Here is a 14,357-nt window from a genome sequence, read left to right as displayed (position 1 = left end):
CACAGAAGACATGATAGAGAACAAGAAAAAGAGTAATGGATGTGAGGATATGTTAGTTTAAGTTTTTTCTTGTGATTTGCTATATAAAGAATCTTCACTGTTATGATTGTTTCTTTGCAGTTACATTTCTACTGTTTCATATGCAAATGGACAAATGCTTAAGATGGATGTGCTTGTGGCGTGTGAAGAAGAGCATATATTTAAGATGCCAATATTAGCAAATGTGGTATGATTACATTTCCCATGAATATTCAACTACCGCTTTTATGTACTTCCCACTTCAACAATTTACATACCAAAAGAGCTAACTTGTTAGGTTGAGAAAGTGAGGTTTCCTAGCATTCTCAGATTCTATTGAACAAAAGGATATCTAGAAATGTAATATTCTCTTACACGAGATGCACCGTCCCTTGCCAGAATCCCCTCGAGATCGCCAATTATTCTGGCCAACCATATCTCTAGATTTCGCTGGAGTTCTCTGAAGTTGTTCCGAATTGAGTCCATAGACCGTCTTGTGGTTAGTGTGATCTCGCCTCTCAACTCATCCTTGTAATGGGTTTTCCCAACTTCAGTATGCAATGCCATTAGTTTCTGTGCAGTTTCAGATGCATCCTGTTGAAGCCGGAATGCTTCCAGTAAAAACTCTGTTTGAGTTTGGGTTCGAAATTCTGAACTGAGGGAAGGTTCGCATGGATCACTAGCCTGTTTGAAAAGAGAGAAATCAGGCCCAGAACAGCAAATGGGGTCCCATGACAGGAAGACATGTGCCAGGTAATGGGACCATTGTTTCGGGTAACAACAGTTTGCAAGATAATAAACACGATAAACAAAAACAATAAAACAATTACTTACTATTCGTCTGCATAACTCGTCAATTTTTTCTGAAAGTGATTGATATCTCTTTGCCTGCTTCTTTATCGAGGATGATACCTTGGACGGAACATCCTTACCAATCTTATCTAGATTTAATAATTCCTGTTCAAGTAGTTTAAGTTTAGACGAAACCCCAGCTGAATCGCCATCTACCTTCCAGGGGGACTCCCTTCTGAGGGAAAAACAATTTACCCTTCATTTAGTTGGAGAATAATGGCAAATGCTACAAAAGTTATCTGCATTTAGACTATCAAATATTTACCTTGCTACAAACTGTTTTGTATTATACATTGATTCAAGGGATTCATATTGTACATCCTGCAAGCGTATAAACATTTAAGATCAGAAACCAGCTTCAACTTTTAATTGACAATTAGTAACACGTATGATTTGCCAAGCAAATTATTCAGACAAACCCTAACAACATTATAGTTTGCATTTCTGATGGAATAAATAAATACTGGTGTGTTGAGTCAAATGACCTTAGGTCATAATGTTACATTGTTGAAACAGATCTCATTCGTAATGCTATTTAAGACTTTAGGCAGAAGAGCTCTTAGCTGCCTTCCAAAATTAAGTGCAATGTCATATAGTTGAAGGGTGTTAAATGGAGTTTGGTAAATGTACGTTGCTATTTATATTTGGTAGGTTCTTCTCATCAAAGCCCATCTTTCACAAACAAACAGTGCTGTAGGGAAAGTATCACGGATCGTAAAAATCCTATGACTGATCGTACAATTTCGAGTTTAACCACATTTCTAGGGACATTCAAACCGAGAGAACAAGGAGTAAAGAAACCTAATTATTAACTACTCATTTTTCGCACAAAAGCCTGAGGAGATAAATCAAAGTTAAACAGAGAAAAAGACTACGACACCAATTATACAAAAGAGTTGTAAGTAGATAAAACTAATTACCACCTGGTGGTTGATTTTTGAATTTTCTAATTCTTTACTGTGTACTTTCAGTTTATTTAACCACTATTGAAGCAAAAACATGTATATTCCTAGTTCCAACCATATGCCCTTTGCAGTATAGCAAACAGGAAAAACATGCAAGAGACCAGTGTTAGCAAATAGCAAGCAAAGGAAAAGATATTTCTCTATCTCAATAATACACCCTACCCTAACCAAACAATATTAGCAAATTGCAACCATGTCACCGGCAGAGACAGTAAACAACCCGGAGAAGCATACCCTAGATTTCAGCACCAGATAACAACAGTGACTAGTGCCTGCTGAAAATTAAAGTGGACCAGGAAAGCAAAGCAATAGGGTACACATTGCTACAATATAAGGTGCAAAAACAGACAAATAACAAATGGATGTACATGGCTCCACCACTATGAACTTGAATGGTAAAAGGAACTAAACATGGCCTCCCAAGGACCCCAGTTGCCACAACAGATACATAAAAAAGTTGGGTCCAATTCTACCGTACCCAAGAAAAGGAATCTCCTAAAGTCAGTTACCTTGAAAATTGAGTAAAAAGCTGCGTGGTAAAAGAACAGGAAAGAAAAAAGTTTACCCCTGACCTACTTTCTACATAGTACATACCACTTCACAATAAAGAAGTACTAGTATATGTTGCCCAACCCGTGTCCGGTGTCCGACATATAAACGTAATTACATTCAATCATATTAATTTCTTAAATTGTTACCAATGTCTACATGTCAGTGTCATATCATCCATGTAACACCTCCAATCAAAGGTGTCAGGTGTTAACTGTCATTACACGAAGCAATTACATTCGATCGCTTTCATTTTCTTCAACTATAAGCCGGTGTCTACTTGTCAGTGTCACGTCTCGGGTCTGTCACTAAACTTCATAGCATGTGTTTGCCATCATCACCATCATCATATTATATTCATATAAAATTGTCATTTATCAACTACTTTTAAATTATTTTATCATATAAAATTGTCATATATAAACCGTACTTTTAGATTAAAATAACAATATTAAAAAAAAAACCTCAACTAACACTTTCTACTGTAATAAACTTTCAATGATTGAACAAAAAAAGAGAATCAAATCAAATCCAAAAGGGTAACACATGGTAATTTGAAAAGTTGATAGTGATTTAACAAACCTGCCATAATGAAGCTTTCTCAGCCCAGAACTTAGAACCACCAGAAAACTCAGAATCAAACCCATTATTAGGAAGATGCTGATTATGCTGCTGTTGTTGTTGATAGATAACATCAACTTCCTCAGCAGTGCTCCCCACCATATCTTCCCTACTCCCGCACCCACCCAATCCCTCCTCCTCCTGAAACCTTCTTGAAATAAACCCAATCATCTCATCTCTCTCAACAACCTCACGCTCCAAATCCTCCACACGCGCCTTAGAATCTTCCACCACCGCTCTCAACCTCACGATCTCCTCCGACGCGGCGTCGATTCGCCGTAAGAGACGCTTCTCCTCATCGCGCCATGAGTTTCGGTGTGAGGCGAAGATCTCGGCGACTCTTGCGTTTGCTTTGTAGTCTTCTTGTCGGCGAGATTTTAGCTGACGTAGCTCTTCTTCAGCACGAATGGTGCGTTGAGAATGTTTTCGAAGGTTTGTTGGAAGCAACGCTAAGAACACAGAGAAGCTTAGACCTATATATGAAGAAAATAGCTTCTTCATTTCTTCGTGTTCGTGTTCGTGTTCGTGATTTTCTTCTTGTTCTGCCATTGATGGTGATAGTGTGAGTGTGAGAGAGAAAGGAGTGAAGGGGGGTTTTGGTTTTAGTGGTGGGGGTGCAAAGAGTGAAATGAAACAGAAAGAAAAGGAAAAGGGGTGTTTCTTTTTTGGTTGTGATTTTAGTATTTGAGTTAGAGAAACAGAAAAGGAAGACAGTAGCTGTTTGTCGTTTGGTTTTGTGGAGTGGGTAGCTGGCTACGTCGTTTTAATGGGTTTGCTGTTTGGTGGTTAATTACAAGATTGTTCTGTCTCTGACAACCAAACATATAGTTACTCGAGCTATTCTTACATGGCCACAAGACCAAATAAATAGTATTTGGACACACTCACATAAGATATTATCTTCAAAATATTTAATTAATTTTTTATCAAGTTTCTTTTCATCATTAAAAAAATACTTGTTTATGTGTGTGACCAAACACTATTTGTTTGGTCTTGTGACCGTATTAAAATTTCTCATAGTTACTCTATATTTGGTTATGCTCATTTTGGTTGAATTCGATCTTGATAAAAAAAAAAAAAAAATTGGTTAAATGTTAAATAAATTTTTAAAGGCAATAAGTTGTTCTATTAATCCTTCAAAAAAAGTTGTTCTCTTAATGAAATTAATCATTCGTTCAAAAAAATTAATGAAATTAATCATTTTTCGATTTATGTACAATAAGCCTGTAGCTGTTCACTAAAATGACCGTCTTTGAGATGGAATGATTGGTTAACCCCACTACTAATAACTATTGATTTTTTTGTACCAATGTACATTTTAGCTTTTTTATTTCGGACTAAGAGCATCTCCAATGGGGAGTCCTTACTTAACAAGGACCACTCCTCGTTAAGAACCCTCTATTGGAGGAAGAAAAAATTGAGTCCCCGATAAAGAACGGACAACTATATAAGGATCTTCTCTCTCCTGAGTAACTAACGGGTCCCACGTTTAAAAAAGTAATAAAGAGTGTACTACTTGGTCCCACTTGCATAAAGAAGTAATAAAATATGTACTACTTGGTCCCACTTGCATAAAGAAGTAATAAAATGTGTACTCCTTGGTCCTACTTGTAAAAATGAGTAATAGATAGTAAATTATTTTTGTTTAATACTCCCTCTGTTCCTTTTTAATTGTCACATTTTGACTTTTTACACAAACCAAGACAACAAATACTTTTACTACTTTTGATACAACAATTTTTCTTTTTTCTATAATAACCTTAATCATTTAATACTTCATTTCATACATTTCTCTCTCTGCAATAAATATATAGGGGTAATATAGGTAAAACCACATTTAATAATACTTTGAACTTTGAAAACGACAGTTATTTAGAAACAAAAATTTTATGCAAAAGTGACAATTATAAAGGAACGGAGGGAGTATGTAAAAATAGTGGGACATATTTAAGCACTTTTCATTGGAGTCCTTATTAGTATATTGCCATTGGAGTCATTGAGTCCTTAATAGATACTTTTATTAAAAAATTATAAATAAGTGATGTGTCACGTGAGGTTCATTTAAAGAGTCCTTGTTAGGGAATTGTGATGATCTAAAGCAAATGCAAAAGCAAAACGAGAGAGACATACCAAAAAGGAGAAAGGGAAATGTGATTAGATAGATGACAAGTTTACAGCCGTAAAAAAACTAGTGTTGACCCAGCTTGATTTCATGTCATAGTCCCTGTATGTGGAGAGAAACATAAATGATAGATGTACAAACTATTACGAGAATTTTTTTTTTTTTGCCCTATAATCTTCTTATCTTCTTTTTTTTTATAGATAGACGAAATGACAAAGTCATTATAAACTCATAAAATTTTGGTAGATAGACGAAATGGCAAAGTCATTATAAACTCACACACATAAGTGGAGGTATCGGGGTTCGAACCCCGGTCCTGACATCCGGCCTAACAATTTCGGCATTTTGCTAGTTGAGTTATGACTTCTGGATTCTTATCTTCTTATTATCCTTTATTATTAACGCTAGAGTTGATGAGTTGCCACCTTTGCACTAATCACTCCCTAATTTCCCTCCTAAACCCATCTTAATTGTTATGCTAATCTGCCAACCACCCCAACAAATCTCAGCCGTTGTTACCAGACCTTTCATATACTTCCATCAACCAATCAGATCTTCAGCTTTTACTATTCTCCCTCTATAAAAACGCCTGCATGCCTATCAAATGTCATGCTTATTACGTTCATCAAATTCAATCTCAACTATGGAAAGTGATGCACAGACACTCTTAGCTTTGCACTGCAGGGTATACACAACACTGTTATCTTTGCCATAACCTTTGTGAATGTTTCTTCTTCTTTCTGTTGTCTTATATAATCTCCATGGTGCAATCACTAATATGAGACTATTTTTTTTACACAGCTCCATTGGATCCAAATCCAATAACTGATCTGGACAAATTTGTCAACAAATTGCGAGTTCAAATAACGTGAGTGTGATCGCTGGTAATTCTTTCCTTTTCGTTGTCATATACTGTAAATACTAACTAATCTCTACATTTAAATTTCAGGGTGCACTTATGTTGCCAAAGACTTTTGTTGCTGATTTTGGTTCTCAGTTAGGTGATTTCGCAACATTTATCGACCCAAATAACAATCAGTTTGATGTCATGGTGGAAAGGATAAGTGGAGTTGTTTTTTTAACAACTGGATTTAATGCTATTCGCAACTTTTACAATGTGCGTTTAGGCGGAACTATCGTCATGGTGTTTACTGGTAATGGTCAGTTTGGGATTAACGTGCTTGATCGAGCAGGACGCGTTGTTGATCCTCCTTTTTTTATACCACCCATGAAGTTTGAAATTGAGAAGACAATTGTGCCAGCGTTTGTCTATCAAGGTGTGCCAGTCACAACCGAAATCCTCTCATTCCATCATGATGAGATGAATTTTCAGATAAGCTGGGAAAAAGTGTTGAATGGATATGATGTTAGCTCTGGATTTCTGGTATAACTTGGAATTATTAGTACTACTAAACAGTTATTTTTAACAGATATAAATTAGTTTGTATTAACGCATCATGATGTTTGCAGATGCTTATTTACAAAGGACTATGTGATGTGACAATTGGCAAGAAGAAAGTGATCAGCTATAACATTAGTGTCGACACCTGTAATGCCCAACCAATGACGCACTAGGGTCCATAACGATGAATATATATTACAAGATAAAAACAAATGATGTGATGTCTCCACTAAGCCACACTCTGAAACACACAAAGAAGCCTCTGAAGAAATAACCCGTCTATGAACCAGGTTGGACATAGTTGGCAATCTGTCATGAAGCAACCTCCAGGCAAAGATAGAGACCTTCAATGGCACCTGATTATGCCAAATCAACGATGTTGTAGTCAGCAAATGATAGGAACCACGAACTGAGTACCCTTCAGAAGGCTCCGGCAACCAAACCCACCTGTCTGAAACATTAGCATGCAAAGAAACATCAAACAATAAAGTCCTACATTCCTCTAACTCCTCCTCCTCCCACACCCACAATCTCCGCCTCCACTTCCACGCCTCCCCTCCCTGCTCAACACCAAGAGAGAACAAACTCGCCACTGTAATGAATTTGTTCTCATAAAGATCAAATAGGCGAGGAAACCTCACACACAGAGATGCCGACCCTAACCACTTATCAAACCAAAATAAAGTATCGGAACCATACCTCAACTTCTTTGACACACACTCTCTACCAATATCATCGCCCTCATCCCTAATCCTCGCCAACTCCCTCCACCAAGAAGAACAACTCTGGCACCCAGCCTCCAACCTCCCACCTACTTCGCCATAACGGGTGACTAAAACTCGATACCAAAAACCACTCCTATCAACAAGCATCCTCCAACACCACTTTCCTAACAAAGCCTGATTAAACTCCTTCAACTGTCTCACCCCCAAACCTCCAAACTCCTTATGGAGGCACACATTATGCCACCCTATCCATGATATTTTCCTATGATCCTCACTCCCACCCCAAAAAAATTTATGAAACAAAGATTTAATGGAAGAGATTATACCTGGTGGAGCTTTAAAGAAGGAAAGAGCATAGACAGGCAGAGAGGTCAGAACAGACTTTAAAAGAACCAGGCGACCGCCAAAAGATAAGAAACGACTATTCCAACCAGACACCCTAACTTTAATCTGATTCACAATAGGATCCCAAAAACTCAATCGCCGAGGATTACCTCCGATAGATATACCAAACTACATGAATGGCACCTTGCCCACTTTGCAACTTAAAACAGATGCCACCTCATTTAACCACGATGGTGCACTATTGACACCAACCAAACTGCTCTTATGAAGGTTCACCTTCAAACCTGACATAGCCTCAAATAAATCAAGAGCAGCTCTTAGAGCACGGACATTTGCCCAACTTTTAGTTCCCAATAACAGTGTGTCATCTGCAAATTGAAGATGGGACACCACCACCGGATTAACCGCCCCAATACTATAACCAGTAAACAACTGAGTTTGAACCAAAGAATTCATCAGAATATTAAGGCCCTCTGCAGCCAACAAGAAAAGAACCGGTGACAAAGGATCGCCTTGCCGTAATCCCCTTTTTAACGGGAACTCGTCTGTCGGACTACCATTAACAAGCACCGAAGCCATAGATGTACTAACACACTCACGAATCCACTTTCTCCAAAGAACCAGGAAAGACATACGACCCAACACAGAGTCCAGATAGCGCCAGTCAACAAGGTCATAAGCCTTTTCAAAATCCACCTTAAACAACATAAGATATTTCTTTAACTTTCGAGCTTCATCCACGGCCTCATTAGCTATAAGAATACCGTCAAGAATTTGTCTATTTTTAACAAACGCTGACTGAGAATCCGAAATTACAGAACCAATCACCCCACGAAATCTATTAGCTAATAATTTTGCAAGAATTTTATACAGACTCCCCACCAGAGAGATTGGTTGAAAATCATTAAGGCGTTGTGGGCTATCAACTTTCGGAATGAGAGCAATAAAAGTAGTGTTAATACCTTTGGGTAATTTACCATTGCGGTGGAACTCATATACAAAACGCCAAATCTCATCCTTCATCTCTAGCCAAAAATCCTTGATAAAACCAAAGTTAATTCCGTCAGGTCCCGAACTCTTGTAAGTATCACAATCCCACACAACTTCCTTAATTTCATCTAGCGAAAAAGGTTTGATAAAATCCACACCCTCCTCAACAGACAAAGATTGAAACTGCAAATTGGCAATACTGGGGCACTCTACAACATTAGCTCGAAAGTGATTCTGAAAATGACCAAAGACTGCTTCACGAATGGGGTGAATGTAACGCCCGTCTTAATTATTTACTTAATTTAATGAGGATTTATATATTTATATGATTTAAGAATTTAAATAGTTTGCATGATTTATAGATAAATTATGTGATTTTCTAGATTGACGTGAAGTATATTGATGTTGTAAAGTTGTTATGTTGATGTGACTTATTTTATTATTAAATAAAATAAGATATGAGAAATAAAATAAAAATATTAAAAAAAATTGGGTTGTGTTGTGAGATGAGCAATTAGTAGTGAGAAGAGTAATTAGGAGAGATAAATAGACAACAAAAGTTAGAAAACAGAATACGTACGTTTTTGGAGAAAAAGGGAGAAAAGTCAGAAAGAGAGAAGAACAAAAGGAGGCTATCGATTTCTGCTATTACCAGGTAAGGGTGAGACTAATTTTCAATATTATTAGGAGTATGATTCTATAGGATGAATTTAGCATGATTAGGTTAAGTTTTGGTGAGAATTGGGAATTAGGTTTAAGACCGAATTTGATGATTGTATTTGTTATGAAATGAAAAATATGCTAATTGTTAATTGTTGATATGTTATTAATGTTTAAGTTGTTAAGTGCATTTTATTGGATTATATGCTTAATGTATTGATTATGAAATCTCACCCCTTCTGCGTATATGTTGCCTCGACCGTGGATAATGTGCAGGTAATAAAGATTAGAGGCGTTCATGAGTGGACTCTCAGTTGGTGTCTAGGCGCTCTGATACGTAACGGGATGGGGGCTTGCTTTTACTTCTATTCCTTACGTGTCTCTTTTATGAACTAATTTATGAGATTTTTCAATAAGGCCTGCGTGCCAAGACTTTTAAATGTTGAACTATTTTTCGCTGCAACAGTTTAAGATTTTTCATGATGTTGAATTTGAAGGATAATTATTATTATCTGTTTTGAGATGTTAAAGCAGTGTGTGGCATTCCGTTATGAATTAAATACTCTGATTTTAAATGAAATTTTTATGTTGGGAAAACGGGGTGTTACAATTGGTATCAGAGCAGGTCGGTCCGTCCGGCCAAGTAGCGAGTCGAGTTGTGTCTTTAGCAGTTGGGATACCATTATTATGTTATTCTAATTGTTGTGTGTTGTGCAGAGAAGAGACCTGGAGGCTGCGAATTTTATCTGCTATAAGAGGACTAGAATGGCTGGAAGAAATGATGCTGCGATTGCTGCTGCGTTGGAAGTTGTAGCCCAAGCTGTGGGACAACATCCAAATGCTGGTGCTGGTGCGAATGCGGATGTGAGAATGTTAGAGACCTTTCTGAGAAATCATCATCCTACTTTCAAAGGAAGGTACGACCCTGATGGAGCACAGACGTGGCTCAAGGAGGTTGAAAGAATTTTTAAAGTTATGCAATGTACTGAGGATCAAAAGGTGCGTTTTGGAACGCATATGCTGGCTGAGGAAGCTGATGACTGGTGGGTGAGCCTCCAACCTACCCTAGACCAGGATGATGCAGTTATTACTTGGGCTGTGTTTAAGAGAGAGTTCCTAAACAGATATTTTCCTGAGGATGTTCGCGGAAGAAAAGAGATCGAGTTCCTTGAGCTGAAGCAAGGAAACATGTCAGTGACAGAGTATGCATCAAAGTTTGTGGAGCTGGCTCAGTTCTATCCACACTACACTGGGGACAATGCTGAGTTCTCTAAGTGTATCAAGTTTGAGAATGGTTTGCGTGCTGATATTAAGCGAGCCATTGGTTATCAACAGATCCGTGACTTTTCTGCTTTGGTGAGCAGATGCAGAATCTATGAAGATGACAGCAAAGCTCATTATAAGATTATGAGTGAGAAGAGGGGTAAGGGCCAACAAAGTCGCCCAAAGCCTTACAGTGCTCCTGCTGACAAAGGAAAAGGAAGAGCTAATGATGAGAGGAGGTCAAATAAGAAGGATGCTGGTGCTGAGATTGTTTGTTACACTTGTGGCGAGAAAGGCCATAAGAGTAATGCTTGTACTAAGGATATGAAACGGTGCTTTCGTTGTGGCAGTAAAGGACATACACTTGCAGAGTGTAAGCATAGGGACATTGTGTGTTTTAACTGCAAAGAAGAGGGTCATATTGGGTCTCAGTGTACGAATCCGAAGAAGACTCAGACTAGAGGGAAGGTGTTTGTTTTGACTGGTACTCAGACTGAAAATGAGGATCGATTGATCATAGGTACTTGTTATATTAACAATACTCCTTTAGTTGCTATTATTGATACTGGTGCTACATATTGTTTTGTTGCTTTTGATTGTGCTTCTAAGTTGGGTCTTGCTGTGTCTGATATGAGTGGAGAAATGGTCGTCGAAACTCCAGCTAAGGGTTCGGTGACTACTTCTCTTGTTTGTTTACGATGTCCTTTGTCTATGTTTGATCGTGATTTTGAGATTGATTTAGTTTGTCTGCCTTTGAGTGGAATGTATGAAATTCTTGGTATGAACTGGTTAGAGTACAACCATGTTCTCATTAATTGTTTTAGTAAGTCGGTGCGTTTCTCTTCTGCTGAAGAGGAAAGTGGAGCAGAATTTTTGTCTACTAAGCAGCTGAAACAATTAGAACGCGATGGGATCTTGATGTTTTCCCTGATGGCATCCTTATCTTTGGAGAATCAAGCAGTGATTGATAAGTTGCAAGTGGTGTGTGATTTTCCTGAAGTTTTCCCTGATGAAATTCCTGATGTACCACCGGAGAGAGAAGTTGAATTTTCTATTGATCTTGTTCCGGGAACGAAGCCTGTGTCTATGACACCTTATCGTATGCCAGCTTCTGAGTTGGTTGAGTTGAAGAAACAGTTGGAAGATTTGCTAGATAAGAAGTTCATAAGACCGAGTGTTTCACCTTGGGGAGCGCCGGTATGGTTGGTGAAGAAGAAAGATGGAAGTATGAGGTTGTGCATTGATTATCGACAACTGAATAAAGTAACTATAAAGAATAGATATCCACTTCCTAGAATTGATGATTTGATGGACCAGCTGGTGGGTGCACGTGTGTTCAGCAAGATTGATTTAAGGTCGGATTATCATCAGATTAAAGTAAAAGATGAGGATATGCAGAAGACGGCCTTTAGGACGCGATATGGTCGTTATGAATATAAGGTGATGCCTTTCGGTGTGAGTAATGCGCCTGGCGTGTTTATGGAGTATATGAATCGCATTTTCCATGCATTTTTTTATCGCTTTGTGGTTGTGTTCATTGATGATATTTTGATTTACTCTAAGACAGAAGAAGAACATACGGAACATTTGAAAATCGTTTTGCAAGTGCTGAAAGAGAAGAAGTTGTATGCTAAATTGTCTAAGTGTGAATTCTGGTTGAACGAGGTAAGTTTTTTGGGCCATGTTATTTCTGGTAGTGGTATTGCAGTCGATCCATCTAAAGTTGAAGCAGTATCACAATGGGAGACTCCTAAGTCAGTTACAAAGATTAGAAGCTTTTTGGGTTTGGCAGGATACTACCGAAGATTTATAGAAGGATTTTCTAAGTTAGCACTTCCGTTAACACAGCTGACGTGTAAAGGTAAAACCTTTGTGTGGGATGTTCATTGTGAGAACAGTTTTAATGAATTGAAGAAGCGTTTGACGACGGCTCCAATTTTGATTATGCCAAAACCTGATGAACCTTTTGCGGTGTATTGTGATGCGTCCAAATTGGGCTTAGGCGGTGTGCTTATGCAAGATGGTAAAGTTGTTGCTTATGCATCAAGACAGTTGAGAACTCATGAACGAAACTATCCTACTCATGACCTTGAATTAGCTGCAGTCGTATTTGTCCTTAAGATTTGGAGACATTACTTGTATGGTTCAAGATTTGAGGTGTTTAGTGATCACAAGAGCTTGAAGTATTTGTTTGATCAGAAAGAATTGAATATGCGACAGCGGCGGTGGCTCGAACTGTTGAAGGATTATGACTTTAGTTTGAATTACCATCCGGGTAAAGCTAATGTTGTTGCGGATGCCTTAAGTAGGAAGAGTTTACATATGTCTGCTATGATGGTGAAGGAATTTGAATTGCTTGAACAGTTTAGAGATATGAGCTTAGTTTGTGAATTGTCGTCTCAGAACGTTAAGTTAGGAATGCTGAAAATTGATAATGACTTCTTAAAAGATATTAAGGATGCGCAGAAAGCTGATGTTAAGTTTGTGGACTTGTTTGTTGCTAGTAATCAAACTGAAGATAGTGATTTTAAGGTCGATGATCAGGGTGTGTTGAGGTTTCGAGGTAGGATTTGTATTCCAGACAATGACGAGATAAAGAAGATGATTCTTGAAGAGAGTCATAAGAGTAGCTTAAGTATTAATCCCGGAGCTACAAAGATGTATCATGACTTAAAGAAGTTGTTTTGGTGGTCTGGATTGAAACGTGATGTAGCACAATTTGTGTACTCTTGTCTGATTTGTCAGAAGTCGAAGGTAGAGCATCAGAAACCTGCTGGGTTGATGACACCGTTAGATGTACCAGAATGGAAATGGGATAGTATATCCATGGATTTTGTGACGAGTTTGCCAAATACTCCTAAAGGGAATGACGCAATTTGGGTGATTGTTGACAGATTGACGAAGTCGGCACACTTCCTTCCGATTAATATTAGTTTTCCTGTGGCTCAGTTGGCAGATATTTATATTCGAGACATTGTGAAGCTGCATGGTGTTCCTTCGAGCATTGTGTCAGATAGAGACCCACGATTTACTTCTAGATTTTGAAAGAGTTTGCAAGAGGCTTTAGGTTCTAAGTTGAGATTGAGTTCGGCTTATCATCCTCAGACAGATGGTCAGTCGGAAAGAACGATTCAGTCACTTGAGGATTTGTTGAGAGTATGTGTGCTTGAGCAAGGTGGAACTTGGGATAGTCATCTTCCGTTAATAGAGTTCACTTATAATAACAGCTATCATTCAAGTATTGGGATGGCACCTTTCGAGGCTTTGTATGGTCGGAGGTGTAGGACTCCGTTGTGTTGGTTTGAGACAGGTGAAAGTGTAGTTCTAGGACCAGAAATTGTTCAACAGACTACTGAGAAGGTGAAAATGATTCAAGAGAAGATGAAAGCGTCGCAGAGTCGACAGAAGAGTTACCATGATAAGCGTAAGAAAGACCTTGAGTTTCAAGAGGGAGATCATGTGTTCTTGAGAGTTACTCCAACGACCGGTGTTGGTCGTGCATTGAAGTCAAAGAAGTTGACTCCAAAGTTTATTGGTCCCTGTGTTTGTATTTAGTGTTTATGTTTGTGTTTGTTTTTCAGGTTAGGGATGACAACAAACCCGTACTTGCAGGTACCCGCGCTAAACCAAACCTAGTTTGACGAATTTTTCCCGTTTTAACTATGTATGGGTATGGGTTTCAAAACATGGGTACGGAACGGGTACAATGATATATTACTCACCACGAACCCATACCCAAACTCGTCCTAAATGTAGAAAATTAATGTATTACCCTTTTATATAAATAGAAACTCAAACCATAAATCATTCCACGTTTTCACTCATACAGTCGAAGTATCAGTCTA

The 14,357-nt window shown here is 38.2% G+C and overlaps 2 protein-coding genes across 3 annotated transcripts; one reads left to right on the top strand and one right to left on the bottom strand.

Moving 5' to 3' along the window:
• Positions 1-173: 173 nt before the first annotated feature.
• LOC146920519 (Ribonuclease P protein subunit P38-like protein) lies at positions 174-3,661 on the bottom strand. 2 transcript variants are annotated; one of them, XM_085713935.1, is made up of 4 exons: positions 2,967-3,661; positions 1,136-1,191; positions 853-1,045; positions 174-702 (listed from the first exon to the last, which is right to left on the bottom strand). In XM_085713935.1, exons 1-4 carry the CDS (start codon positions 3,552-3,554, stop codon positions 352-354), a joined length of 1,188 nt encoding a protein of 395 aa, XP_085570061.1. In that variant the 5' UTR covers positions 3,555-3,661; the 3' UTR covers positions 174-351. The 2 variants fall into 2 exon arrangements, with proteins under 2 accessions (XP_085570061.1, XP_085570062.1); XM_085713936.1 differs by having other exon boundaries at positions 853-1,042.
• Positions 3,662-5,770: 2,109 nt separating this feature from the next.
• Positions 5,771-6,517, top strand: LOC146920518 (uncharacterized). The gene is made up of 2 exons (XM_085711148.1): positions 5,771-5,812; positions 6,077-6,517. The coding sequence occupies exons 1-2, from the start codon at positions 5,771-5,773 to the stop codon at positions 6,515-6,517; spliced, it is 483 nt and encodes a 160-aa protein (XP_085567274.1).
• Positions 6,518-14,357: the final 7,840 nt, after the last annotated feature.

This window comes from Medicago sativa, chromosome 5, assembly GCF_051527215.1.
Source record: "Medicago sativa cultivar Bolivia chromosome 5, Bolivia_mono, whole genome shotgun sequence".
In the NCBI taxonomy this organism is placed as follows: Eukaryota; Viridiplantae; Streptophyta; class Magnoliopsida; order Fabales; family Fabaceae; genus Medicago; species Medicago sativa.
This window is presented reverse-complemented; position numbering and strand designations above follow the sequence as displayed.